We start from the raw sequence: 13,944 nt of genomic DNA, 5'->3' as shown, positions 1-13,944 counted from the left end.
GAGCAGGGTAACAGTGAGGCCATGGAGAGCCAAAGCACTGGCCCTGGAGCCTGCCAATCTGGACCCAAGAGCCTCTTTTGCTTATGCGCTACGTGACATTGCACGGATTACTTTCCCTCTCTGTGCTGCCCTTTCCCCACATTAAATGCCTCACAGGGCAGTGCTGACCAGATAATGGAGAGCCCTTTGTAGACTGCTGGGTGCTGTGTACAGACTTGGCATCACCCGGCTGCTGTAGGCAGAAGGGGACAGCGTGGCTGGTGGGTCAGCACTTGGGGCTACTGTTGCTGGAGCCTGAATGCAGGGCCTTGCTGCACGGTCCTGAGGTTGGCTTTTAGGGGGGCAAAGAAAACGCCTCTGCTTCCTTCTCTCCCTGGGGCCTGTCAGACCACACATGCCCAGAGACACACCTCGCTCTGGGAATAAAACCAGCAGGTTATCACTGCCCTCCTCAGAGACCCTCTGTGGTACACACACATATATAAAAAAAGGGATAAGAATATATATTAAATGACTATTTTATTTACACTCCCTATTCATAAATAGTTGAATCCTCTTTGTGACTGCACAATGATTCCTTAAAGGTCTCCTAATGATTACACTGAGTGACTAACAGTGGGTTAGTGGGCTTACTCACATCCGTGTGGGACCGTGTTCTCTCATGTAAGTGCTCGCATTCACACATACATGTGCACCAGAGGGAAAGCTGAACTCCTGGGGCCTTCTGGGCTCTCAGAGCACCCCCATTTGTCTCCCAGCACCAGCGGGGGCCCTGGTGGGAAAACTGCAGCGCCCTCACCCCACCCCCACAGGTGTGAATTCGTGACAGCTGGAGAACAAAGAGCTGCAACCCAGGGCGCTCCCGCTCCGCCCCTCGCCCCTCCGGAGCTGCTCTCCTTTGTTCATCCTGGAAGGCTTCTCTTTGGATTTGCAAATATTTTAATTCACAGAAACTCAAGTAGGGGGTGGGGCTGGGGGCTGGGGTGGCGTGTTGGCTGTCCTTCAGTCTTTATCCAGGCTTTCTCCAGCCCCCCGTTAAGTGGCGACAGCATTCTAGAGACATGCAGTGGTGTGCTAGTACCATACACATGACACAAACTGGACCCGGCCTGCAACAGTGGCCGGGCTGGTGGGCGAGGGGCCTCTGGCTCCTCCAAGTCTGATCCCTGTCACAGAGCAGGGTGGGGCTTGCCTGCTCAGAGGGTCCGCACAGCCACTGGGTAGAGGAGAGACAAGTGCTCAGCCCCTTTGATGGGCAACTTTCTGGTGGTATAGTAGTGGATGACTTCTGGGACACTGTCGAACGGGGGGCTGTTCTGACCCAGAACGTACTTCTCTTTGGTTTTGGCCAGTTTCATGTGCATAAAGCCCTGGTTGCTCCTGTGAACAAAACAGAGGTTATTATTAGGATCTGCAGAGTAACATCGGCTGAAACAGCCATGCTGCTCTGGCCCGACTGAAAAGCAGCTGCACTCCAGGGCTCCCCCAAGCCCAGCAGAGACCAGGAACCAGTAGCAAACACTGCTGGAGAGTCTCTTGGATCTTGAGAGCTTCCGGAGGCTTCCTCATGAAAACAAGCCCCCAGACTTGGCTCCTCCTCCTATTGCTGACACAGACAAGTTGTTAAGCGTGCCAGTTCCCTGACAAGTGTGCAGGACAGGTCTCATCACCCCAGTTTACAGATGAGGAAACAGAGTGTAGCAGGAATGACAGATGGGCTCTCCCTTCCATACGGTCACTAGGAGGTGACTGCCCAGTCAGGGACTACATCTCCCAGCCTCCCTTGCTGCCTCTGTAAACATGTGACTAGTTTGAGCCAATGGAATGTGAGGAGAAATGGGTGTTCTTCCCCAGATCTGCCCCCATGCAGGCACTCTCTTCTCTGTGCGTCTTCCTTCTGTTCTGTGAACTCTGCCTCTTCCTCCTCTAAGGCTCAACCTGAGTGTTTCTTCTGCCAGGAAGTCTTCCAGGCTCCCACAAGCACAGCTCCTTCCTTCCTCTGACTGCCCCCAGCATACTCATGTCTCTATCAACACTTGCTTCCTTGAATTGCAATTACTTCGCTATTTTCCCAATTCCCCTGAGAGCTCCACAGAACAGGGCCCACTCTCCAGGCACATCATGCGGGGCATCTGCTGAAAACGGTAATGGGTGGGGCCCTCAGAGGTCATAGTAGAAGTCTGTGCCCCGTGCCCCTTGCAGCTTGCCAGCTACCCTGTATGTACTGGCTGGGGCACAGCTCTCAGATGGCAGTGGCCCCGCTGCTTCCACATGGGCCTAGCAGACCCCTCCCACCTTCCACCCAGGTTTCTGGCCACATTGGATCACTCACTCCTCTGTGCATCTGCCTTTGCCCTGCCTACTCAGCTCTAAGCCTGGCCTTTGATGATTTTGCTGCCATACCTGCAAATGCTCGGTTTCTAAAGCACAGTGCAATTTACCTCACGTTTGTCACTTAGTGAGAAAGCTGGGACTCTGACCTCCTGCTCTAGAGCCTGTCCCTTGGCACTGGCAACTTGTGACCAGCCCTAGCCGCCTTGCTTCCGGGACACCAAGGCCCAGCCCCAGCGAGACTGAGCTCCATGTGAATACAAATTTGCAACCTTCGAGCTTGAGCTCTTCTCGCTCCAGCTGCTCCCACAGGGGCACTCGAGGGCTTAACACATCTCTCCCAGTCAGGACGGGGCTCCCCACGCTCACCAACACCCACTCTATTAATGCATCAATTTGGACTCCAGGACCATTTTCAAATGGCAGAGCAAATGCTTAATGAAGTGCAGGCACTGAGCGATACATCTGCTCATAATAATGTATTTAGAGATGTCACCCTCAGCTTAAAGGAAATCGTTTGGAGAGCAATTATGTTTCTAGAGAGAATAATTCCTGTAAAGAACTGAAATTTAAATCAAGATTTTTTAAGGCTGACAATGTTCTAATTACAGAGCCTGTGGCAAGTTCTGCTCCTCAGTGAAGGGTCATTTCATCAGAGAATTGCCTCCACACATCTGAGAAGCAGGAGGCGCACTTGCTTAAGCTGTTAGAAAGGAAATGGTGTGTGCAGTAAGTGAGAAAATGTACAACCCCATTTAAGCGGAGCCTGGCTACCCACCACACTGGAGAGAGCACAAATCTGTGCCGGCCTGGATAGGGTGCAAACTGCTTGAATGAAGTGCTGAGATTGTGTGGCTAAGGAAACTGGGACTAGTTAAAAAGCTCTGACTGGACAAGGGGTGGGGGTTGGGGAGGGAGCAACCGGCTGGAGCTGCAGGTGAATGATGGAACAGAGGGTGCGTAGCCTCGGAGAGTCATGCCCTGCTTTGTGAGTGAGTGGAGTGGGGTGATGTTTTGGGTGCCAGACCACCTGGGCCTGAATGACTGTCACAGACCCATGGTCTGGGGTGCAGAGCATACGATGTGGAAGACTGGATCACAGCAGCTATTGCTGTGAGCCAGACCAGAATGCCAAAGCCATGCTGGCAACACAGGAAGGAAGTTGCAGGAGGAGCTGATTTAATTTTTAAGGAGGCGAAGAGAAGTAACTCATATGGTTTAATGGGACGTTTTTATAGTGGTTGTTCTTAAAACAACCAGCAAGGGAAGTGGGCAGGGATGGTGAGAACAACTGACAGGGCCAGAGGGAGAGAAGGCCCTTCTGTTCCCAGGCCACAGGCTCAGAATGGCCACCAGGTTATTAGAAACTTCATGTTGATGGCTCCCCCTCAAATGACACAGGTGAGGCAGAGCAGCTGTTAGCACCTCCCCCAGGTGCCTCCGGCACACGTATTTCAGTAACGCAAGTTTATAACTGTGAGCTAGGCTGTGCTGAGGAGGGCAGGCCAGTCACAAAATCCAGACTATGGCAGAGAACTCAGTCCAATGACCACCGCCCCCCCCCATGGGGTGACCATCGCCTGGCAGAGGGATAAAGGCCCTCGAGCTGGTTCCCACAGCAGGAGTCCCCTGTGGGAGTGACCCTTCTTCCACCCCCTCACCCCCAGGCTCAAGCACTGCACCCCGTGGTCCTCTGGAGCTGAGGTGGACCTTTGGCTGTGCTAGGTTCTGTTCTTGGCTCCACTGGATCTGTGAGGAGGCTAACTGGATGACCCCTGATGGTGCTTCTGTGCCTAAGGTCCTGGATTCCGTGTGTATAGGCATATGCTGTTGCCCATTCATGAGAGCTTCCTGCAGGAAGGGGCCTGGAGGCAGCCTCATGCCCCATTCCGCTGCTGCCCACAGCTCCAGTCTTAATTCTCACAGGGCACTGGCCCTAATGGTCTTCACGGCCAATGTTTCCTGAGTACTTCCTGTGACCCAGGCTGTGTGCCAAGCCCTGAGGCTCAGTCAGGTGGCCAATGCAGGGTCACACAGCAATCAGCAGTGGTGCTGCTTCCCTCCCTGGTGGGCCTTTCCCAGGGTCCATGCTCCTGACCTCAGTACCATCCAGCTCCAGGAGAGGATCCAACTTAGCCCTCAACACTCCATATGAGACTAGGCAAGGTGGCAGGGGAGAGATGTTAGACCCTGTGCAAGGGACTGTTTGACTCTGGCCTCAGTCCCCAGGTGCTTACCCCACAGGGCTGGCATGGAAAGGTCATCTCAGGCATTGGGGATGGCCTGTCCTGACTGGCAAAGGCCCCGGCTATGGAGACCCATCACATGGCGTTGGCAGGCCCTGAGAGGTGAGCTTGCTTTTTAAAAACAATCTGTCAAACTCTGACTCATGAACAGGGTCAGGTAAAACCTCGTCAACACACACCTAAGAGATGTGTTGTAATCATATATCCGTAGCGGTCACAAGATCCCCATGAGTGAGATGCTACCTTACAACAGCTGAAGATTGAAAAACAGCTGTGAAAGGATGGCTTTAATGACTCCCAACTCAATACAGAAGACATCTAGCCTAAGAAGAGAAAAAAATTAGAATTTATAGTGAGAAAAGAGTGCCTCAGATAACCAGCATACCCAGGGATGCTGTAGGTACTCTGGACAGAGCTGCTCTTAGGGGTGTCTTGGAAACTGAGGTGGGAGAGAGCAACATTCTGGGCCAAGGCACACTGCAAGGTGAGCTTTGCCTGCAGACAGGACCAGGTGGGCCAGGTCCCTCGCCATCACCGCTTCTGGGAGGGCCTCAGTCCCCAAAGAGCTTGGACAGGCTGCTGGCCCCCGGCAGGCTCCTGTGTCAGCCCTGTCTCCTTTGATAGGACATCTTGCCAGAGCAAAGTCACAATTAAGGGTGTCTCCGGTGGGTGACCTGTCTAATGAGTCATGTAAGGCTGGCGGAGGCTGGGGGTGCTGGGACTGTCATTGCGTTTAGATCGCTCATTATCATCACAAAAAGCACCTCCTCATCACCAGGACTATCAAACGTGCCTGGCGTGCCGGGCCTAATAACAGGCCCTACCTCGTCTCATAATCATGGGCTTTAATAAAACATCACTCAGCCCGCAGCTGCCGGCCCAAGCAGGGTACAAGGCCTCACCTCTTGCTTTTAGACCTAATTGCTTGATGCATATTTCATGAAGAATCCTGAGTAATAGTTATGTTAAATCGCTCCTTTTCATGATGAAATGACTTAAAAATACTTGCATATAATATTTATGCAGGAGAAGGCAAGGAAATTGCCTTTGGGGACTATCATGTAGGACCTGGTTACAGGAATCCACACACAGCAAGGATCTCTGGTCTGCCTCTACTGAAAGGTGGCTGGGGAACTGCTCTCTTGCTGGAGATCTTCCAGAACACGGTCTCTCGGCTCAACACCATCCAGGACTCCCCATGGCCACTGCACAATGAATGACACCTGCACTGTTCAAACTCCACTGTGCACCAGGCAGGGAGCTGAGCTGTTGCTACGTATTCTCACATGGAAGGCCACAACAATGCTGCTAAGTTGGCATAACTACTACTGATTACGGATGGGAAACTGATGCTAGGGAGGTTGTGTGCCAAGTCCCATAGTACATGGCGAGGCTAGGATTTCACTATGGCAGTCTGATTCCACAGCCTCATTTTCCCCTGCTCAGCCACCTATCAGATGAATACAGGCATCTAGGTGGGCCTTTGGATTCTTTCTGTCCTGGGATGTGGCTTCCTTACAGCTCTGTGAGTTCCCGAGGTCAAGGATCCCATCTGTTCAGGGGCACCTGGGTGCCTCAGTCAGTTAAGCATCCAGCTCTTGATCTTGGCTCTGGTCATGATTTCACGGGTTCTTGAGTTCCCCTGCATCAGGCTACATGATGTCAGTGTGGAACCTGCTCAGGATTCTCTCTCTCTGTCCCTCCCCTGCTCATGCTTTCTGTCTCTCAGAATAAATAAACTTGAAGGAAAAAAAAAAAGAATCCTGTCTGTTCATTGTCATGTTTCTCAGCAGGCCAAGCCTGATTTCCACTGGGCCCTCAGCATAAGACTGGCCCATAGCTGGGCACTTGGTCCATTATGTCCATCGTCCATCCATCCACCTGCTATCTGGTGAGGGCCTGCCCTGAGTAACCGTGAGGCTCCACATATCCTCCTGTCTGGTCTATAAGCTCTTAAGGGGGCTGGTGGCTGTTGCACCCTGTCCCTTAGTGTGGCCCAGCCAGGGTAGAAGCCACCTCCTCCAAGGCCAGATACAGCAGCTGCTCTGTCTGGATAGCCTTGGTCCTAGCACAGCCAGTGAGGACCAGCTAAGCAAGGTTAGTGAGTGGCAGAGTCATGAGGAACACCCAGAGGGTCACCCCTTTAGGGGATACAAAGTTGTGCACCTTTCAAGTCAGAAAGAGAAGTCTTGCCTGAGGGGGGTCACAAGGAAGAATGGGTCAAGCCCCTCTTTCCTTGGATTTCTAGAAGAAACCCTTGCTGGGGCGACTGAACCAGTCAATGTCCCCTGCCCAGGCCTAGAGATATGAAACACAAATATGAGACAAGTTCCCTCATAGAGCCATGGACTTCCTGAGCATCTGAAGTGTCCTCAGCAGCTGGCTGCAGGATGATTCTCAGGGGACAAAGTGTCACAGTTCCCCCACCCTCCGTGAACACAAGAACGCCATCCTGAGAGCCCAGCCCTCTGTGGGGGTGCAGATGGACACAGATGTTTGTGCTGTCAGTGCAGGGGTAGGTGCAGTTCTAGGCCTGGCCCTTACCCTGACCTGTCATGACCCTGGGACCAGGCATCCCCAGGGAGCTGGCCTGAAGGTTGTCCATGGCAAGACACCTCCTACCTTCATGGCCACCTAGGTTCCCACCAAAAATGTTGTTCCTGGCTAACTCTCCCCACAGTTGGCAATGCTGCCTATGCAAGCCAATGGCTCTGTGATTCAGAATGTCTGCTTCCCTCCTGCCTTCTCTTTGACCTCTAGTGAAATGGGATATTTGGCTAGAGAGAAAACTCTCCTCACCGTGCCTGTGAGCAATGCGTAGGCACCCCAGAAATATTCATGAGTGCCTATAAGAAGCATGATGTGAGAGCCCTGGGCCTACTTTGGGAGCTTCCTGAAAAGGGTCCAGGAGCCTGGGACAAAAAGATGTACAACAGTAATAGGCACCACGCTTGGCCCATGACTGGACCAACCTGTGGCTTCACAAAGGCGTTGGGAGGGCTGGAGGGAGCAGCAACTTGTTTTGGGTGTGTGCTGGGGTTCTGCCACTGCCATGCGTGGAGACAGAGATATGGAGGTCCCCTCCCACTGAGATGGTCTAGGAGTCCAGGGAGCTGGAGCAAGGGACTCAGAAGTTCACATGGCACATACCTGCGTGCCGCCCGCTTCTGAAACAGCCTTCACAACGATAAACCAAAGATGCATATGCCGAGTTATTGCGAACAAATGTCTACATGTAAGCACTGCTGAGCCAAACGACTTGATTTACAACCAAATAATTGGACTTTCAATAAACGCATCAGCAGCGATTAGTCTTCCTGAGACAGTCGGGCATTTCTCAAGCTCTAAGTTGGCGGCTTGGGGTGAGGGCCTTCAGTAAATCACGACAAAATGCCATCTTCCAGGCAGAAGGCAAGCTGGCAGATGCCTCTCCCAGCAAACATGGAGCGGCATAAGGTTTGTTTTGTGCCCCACAGAGCAGCAAGTAAGTCAAAATGAATCCATTTTAGGCAATTTTCTCAGGAAAGGCTAACAAACTTTTAGACAGGAGGATTTTAATGATTAAGGCTGACAGCAGAGCGAACCTCCCATTACTGAAATCGTGAAGGCAGAAGGTAATGATGCTTGGGGGCCAGCCTGGATGACTTTTGCAGTCCCCTTGTTTGGAATTCCCATCAGTCCTTAGGCTCAGCCAGTGCACAGGAAAACTGCAAGGGGCGGGGTGGAGTGGGGGCATGTGAAATGTTGTCAGGGCTTTGTGAAGAGGCAAGAGGGTCCAGTGTGTTGTTTTATTTCCCCCTTTACTTCTAATCAGGACCCTTCTGGGAAAGCGAATGAGTTTTGTGTTTAGGACAGGTGGGGGCTGGCGGCAGTGGCCAGACTGAAGTTAGATGCCTGAGTTCAAATCTGATCCCCCTGATGATGTCATTGGCTGGGCACCAGCCTGGGTCCCTGGGTCTCAGTGTCTCTCATTTGGAAAAGGTGGAGGGGGTCCCTCCAGCACTAAAATTCTCAAGCCAAGGAGGGACATCCCAAGGGGGTTAGGGGCTACCCCAGCACCAGCCAGGAGCACTAGGGCAGGGCAGGATGGCTATCCTCAGTGCAGGAAGAAAGACAAGTAGGGCGATGGGTGCAGGAGATCCCCAGGCTTAGGGACACCACAATGGTATGCCAGCAGATGGACAGAACGCATCCAGGCCCAGAGTGGTCTCCATGTACTGGGACAATCTCTTCCCAGCCCATACGCTCCTTGGAGCAGTGTTTCCCCATGGGGAAGAGTCGATCCCTGCTGGGGGGTCTTCAGCAGTGCCTGGGAACTCAGGTGCTATTCGCATGTAGGCGGAGGCCAAGGGTGTAACAAACCTACAACGTATAGGACACCTTCCATGACAAAGAATAATCCAGCCTCAATTTCCAGTAGCACTGAGGTTAATGCCACACACTCACATTCTCCAGTGCCTAAAATTCTGCATCTATGAAATGGGAACAAGAGCGTACCCTCACAGTAGTGATGAGGGCAAATGAGAAGGTCATTGTGAATGAATGAAGTGTGAACACTTAATAAAATTCAAGTGTGAACACTTGAATGAATGAAGTGTGGACACCCGGCTCCACATTTGAGGGCTTGAGACACAAAGAATCTGCCAAACCACTTGGCTGCAAATAGCTCCAAGGTGTTTCCAAGGACCAACCTCCTACCCTCCCCACAACCAGCAGTTAGCGGGGCGGGAGGTGACAGGCTGGCCACACCTGAAGGAAGCTCCAGAACAGGGACCAGGCAGAGGACTTTGAGGGGCACAATGGCTTTTATAGGCACAGGGGAACTGGAAACCTGGGATTGACCCAGGAGAGGCTGAGACGGGGAGGGGGGGTCTGGGCAAGGAAAGCAAAACCACTCCCAAAGGACCCACTGCCTGTGGACTCAGGGTCCCCCTAACCTGGGTCTGAGTCCCTGCCCTGCCACACTGAGCAGCAGCTTCCTCAGCCTCAGTTTCCTCATCTGGGGTATGGAGCTCCCCCCGCCCCCCCACCCCGGGCCTGGGCAGCACATGAGCAAGTCTAGCGGGTGTGAGGCTTGAAGTTCTGACATGGCTTTGTTTCCAGCCCTCTGCAGGAGCCCGCATACAAGTTGCTGCCCATCTGGTCTGTCTTGCTGGCTCCATGCGGTCTGGGCTGAGCAGTGAATGTGTCTTCCTGTCTGTCTGGTCTGCCATTCATGGCCACGCTCACAGCCTGGAAGCCATGGATGGCCAGGCAGACTCCTGGCTGCAGGACCATCTCCTCCAGCTGGGCAGTCCCCGTGGCTGGCAGGGTCCGGCCCCAGCCCTGCCACTGGGTGACACTGGGAAGTGTGTTTACTTCCCTGACATCAATTTCCCTAAACATTAAGTGGTATTTCACGACCCTCTCAAAAGTACGTTGTTACACAAAGGGCTCCATGTGAAAACAGAATAGGAAAGATGAGGAAAGAAGTTTCTCTGCTTTAAAAATACTGGTCATACATGATTCTATGGGATTTATTAAGTACCTACTGTGCATATTGGTATATATTCACCATTTCTTTAAAAATTAAAAAAATTTAATATTTGTTTATTTTTGAGAGAGAGAGAGAGCGCGAGCGAGCGAGCACGTGAGCAAGGGAAGGGCAGATCAAGGGGGAGACACAAAATTTGAAGCAAGCTCCAGGCTCTGAGCTGTCAGCACGGAGCCCAATGCAGAGCTTGAATTCACAACTGTGAGATCATGACCTGAGCTGAAGTCAGACGCTTAACCAACTAAGCCACCCAGGCACCCCTAAAAAAATTTCTTTTAATGTTTATTTTTGTGAGAGAGAGAGAGAGAGAGAGAGAGAGAGAGAGAGACAGAATATGAGCAGGGGTGGGGCAGAGAGAGAGGGAGACATAGAATCCAAAGTAGGCTCCAGGCTCCCAGCTGTCAGCAGAGCCCAACATGAGGCTCGAACCCACAAACTGCGAGATCATAACTTGAGCCAAAGTTGGATATTAACCGACTGAGCGACCTAGGCACCCCCCCCCTTTTTTTAAGTTTATTTATTTATTTTAAGAGAGACAGAAAGAGCACGAATGCGGGAAGGGCAGAGAGACAGGGAGAATCCCAAGTTATTTCCAAGCAGTCAGTATGTAGAGCCCAACGCAGTACTCAAACCCATGAAACTGTGAGATCATGACCTGGGCGCAATCCAAGAGTTGGACCATTAACTGACTGAGCCACCCAGGCACCCTTGTATTCACCATTTCTGAGGCAGATAAGATACCAGGGTGTTTGAGACTATTTGGTTCCCTGCTTATTTTACAGAAGACATTGAGACCCAAAGAGAGGTTCTAATTCCCCATCGAATCAGGGGCCAGAATGCCTCTCCCCCATGCTATCAGTTGTAGGGGATTCTTGGTCACTCCCAGCAGTCTTTACAAGGTCTCGTCAGCAGGGATGGGGTATGACAAGGTAGAGAGGGAGGTTGGGGTGGAGGTGCAGAGAGGATGAGGGAAGCAGCAATCTCCCACACCTTCTCCTTAGATCATAGGAGCCCCACTATCCTCTCGCCTAACTCCCATCCTGGTAGGCTTCCTTTGCTAACTGAATGAGGGCATCCATTAGCACAGCGAGGAAGGGACTTGCCCACAAAGCACCTGACCCAACTTACAGTTTTGCTTCAAAAAAGAAAAAAAAAAAGTAAAGAAAGAAAATGCACAGGGGCCTTTAAAGACTTCGAGTTAAAACATATCTATCTGCTCAGTGACCCTGTATCTAACCCGAGGGTAGTTTTCTCTTCTCTGGAATTTCAAAGGAACACAGCTCGCTGTAAGTCACCCAAACACCCTGGCTAAGGGCCTTTGAATTCATGTAAATGACAGTGGTTCTCAGTGAAAAAACTCCCAACAGTTCTTGGAATTTAGGCCTCAATTTCTTCATCTGTGAAATGGGAGTAGTTTTCAATGCTCCCTGAAGTCCACTGAAAGCAAGTGAAAAGAGCTCTGCACTGACATCAGGAGCCTGGTCCCAGCCCTGGCTCTTGCCCCCTCAGGCCTCAGTGTCCCTACCTATACAACGAAAAGACAGGACTAGATGACCTCTGAGGTTCTGCAAACTGGTAACTTTTGAAGTTTGGCACACAAGAGATGCTCGCACCACATGACAAGGAAGGAAAGACTACTGAGCTATTAAGCAAAAGGACTCACCTGCATTACAGAAGCCCCAGTGTCCCAGGGCCAGGAGAAGAGTGCACATTTCTCAAAAATAATTTCTAAAATGTGCCTCAGAATGCCCACATCAGAGTCCCTCGAGACTTGTCAAACCTGGGGCTCCCTGGGCCTCTTTGGAACCAGATCTGCTTTTAAGATGCTCTCCAAGAGCTTCTGATGCACATGCACAATATTCACAATACTTGGTGTCCAGATTCTGTTGCCTACCCCCAACATTGGGAACTTACTCCCCAGCCAGGAAAATCCCTTCCAAACTCTGATGGCTGTGACCATAGGGAAGTCCTTCTTGGACTTATGTCCTCATAGGGCAGAATTTCCTGTCCTTTCCCATTCTGATCATACCTGCTGTTCACTATCCCCCATGCATCGGGCTCGTGCAACTGGGCATTGTCCCTAATGGGTCTGTCTGCTTTTGCCCTCGGCCCTGCTGTCTGGAAATGAACCCCCCATCAATGTACACACCCCAAGTCTTTGCCAAACTCCTTGCTGGTGTCTATTGACCTTCAGAGGCCACCTCCTTCCAAGTTCCAAAGGACAGAATCTTACTGACATGCCAGTGTCATTGGGTGTGGGTAGCATTCACCTCTTGACCAAAACCAAAAGGGGTATCAGGTCCAAGAACATTAAAGAGCAAAAGCCCACTGGCTTAGGCCACACTTGGAAGGTATGCAAATGCAATTTTGAAAGGTCAGTCAGCTCTCAGTAATCTGGGCTCTGGAGGGCCTTTCGTGTTGGGCATTCATTCTGGCAGCTTCTTGACAACTGCTGTCCACAGGGCGGAGAATTTCCTCAAAATTAAATCTCTGGCTCTTTGCTCCCTAATGAAATGGATTCCTGCCTTGATACACAACAAAGCTTTCATTTTATTATTTGGCTAGGATTTGACCACATTAATTATAGTTTTTTTCAGCATGGCTGCAAGTAATTGAGTTTCAAAAAGTTAACTTACTATAGGAACTGATTGCTTTTTAAAGCACAACTCTCACAAAAAGTAAAACAGTCAGCCCTAGTTTCTTCACAGAATACAGTTTTGGTTAAGATGAGAATAACTCAAGACAGAAAAGGTGTTTTTCTGACCTGAAAATATGAACTCCAAGTGGGATTATGCTAACATTTGGAGACTGTAGATTTGAAATCGGTGTGCCCAATCACTTATCCTCATACATTTGCCGCCCTGATGGTTTTATCTGCACTTGTACACCGCCCCATGTTTTTAATCATTGTTTTTGGTATAATTCTACTCACCTCACAGGGCACTCTGCAGAGGCCTGTTCCAATCAATTTCTCCCAGAGCCTGCAAAGAGCCCTGCTGGGCACTATATAAATGCATTTCTCCCTGGGAGGCTCTGTCCAGGCTGGGCGGGGCATACACCCTGAGTGTCAAGTAGAAATGAAGGGCATGTGGCCTGCTCTTTGGCAAAGAGGGAGGCCAAAAGAATGAAGAGCTGGGAATTCGGAGTGCTGCCATGGCCACAGGTGAGGCCATGTCTTGCCGAGCCCTTTTCCTTGCGGGCAAAGTAGGGATGCTGTGAAGAGCCGGACAGGGCCGACCCGGACTTCAGAGTTTTTAAGGCATGTCTCTGTCCATAATACTATTGGTTACCTGGGTCAAGGGGGTGCTTAGGTGGTAGGACAACCTGAAAACTCTGGTTGGGAACAGAGGAAGAAGGGGTCCTGCAGAGACCTCTCCTCCAATCCCAAACCTAACTATCCTTCTACCTTACTATTACTTCTCAATAAATTATCAACTTCCCCAGACCTGCTCAAATACCAACTCCTCCAGAAAGCCTTCCAAGATGCCCCTGCACTTAACTTTCTTCCTCCCTCACTTATTCTCTGCCATACTCCCTATAGCACAGTACTCACCTACCTGCTTGTCCCCTTGCTGGGACTCCCCAACTGAGAATCTGATGTGTCTTTGTCTCCCTGCCCAGTGAAAGGCCTGGTGCACAGCAGAAACACAGCAGTGAGAGCCACACTGCTGACCTATTGGTTAGCCCAGCCCTGAAGTCTGCTGAGAATGTGGCAGGCTGGTTCCCACACTGGCTGGGACCATGCGCAGCATGGGGATGTTCAAAAGGAGTATAGAGGATGTGAGGGCGATCTGGCTGCAACATCTGTCACCCCATTGATCGCCAGGGTTGATT

General features: G+C 51.2%; 1 protein-coding gene across 1 annotated transcript in view; it reads right to left on the bottom strand.

Moving 5' to 3' along the window:
• Window positions 1–502: 502 nt before the first annotated feature.
• The window catches only part of SHB (SH2 domain containing adaptor protein B), a 136,333-nt gene continuing 122,891 nt past the window's right edge, over window positions 503–13,944 (bottom strand). Inside the window, exon 8 of the mRNA XM_029919653.1 lies at window positions 503–1,380. Coding sequence (XP_029775513.1) covers window positions 1,197–1,380 — 184 coding nt within the window. The 3' untranslated portion in view covers window positions 503–1,196. The remainder of the gene's footprint in view (window positions 1,381–13,944) is intronic.

The sequence above is a fragment of the Suricata suricatta genome, chromosome 13 (genome assembly GCF_006229205.1).
Source record: "Suricata suricatta isolate VVHF042 chromosome 13, meerkat_22Aug2017_6uvM2_HiC, whole genome shotgun sequence".
In the NCBI taxonomy this organism is placed as follows: Eukaryota; Metazoa; Chordata; class Mammalia; order Carnivora; family Herpestidae; genus Suricata; species Suricata suricatta.
Note: the sequence above shows the minus strand (reverse complement) of the source record. Positions and strands in the feature narration are given on the sequence as shown.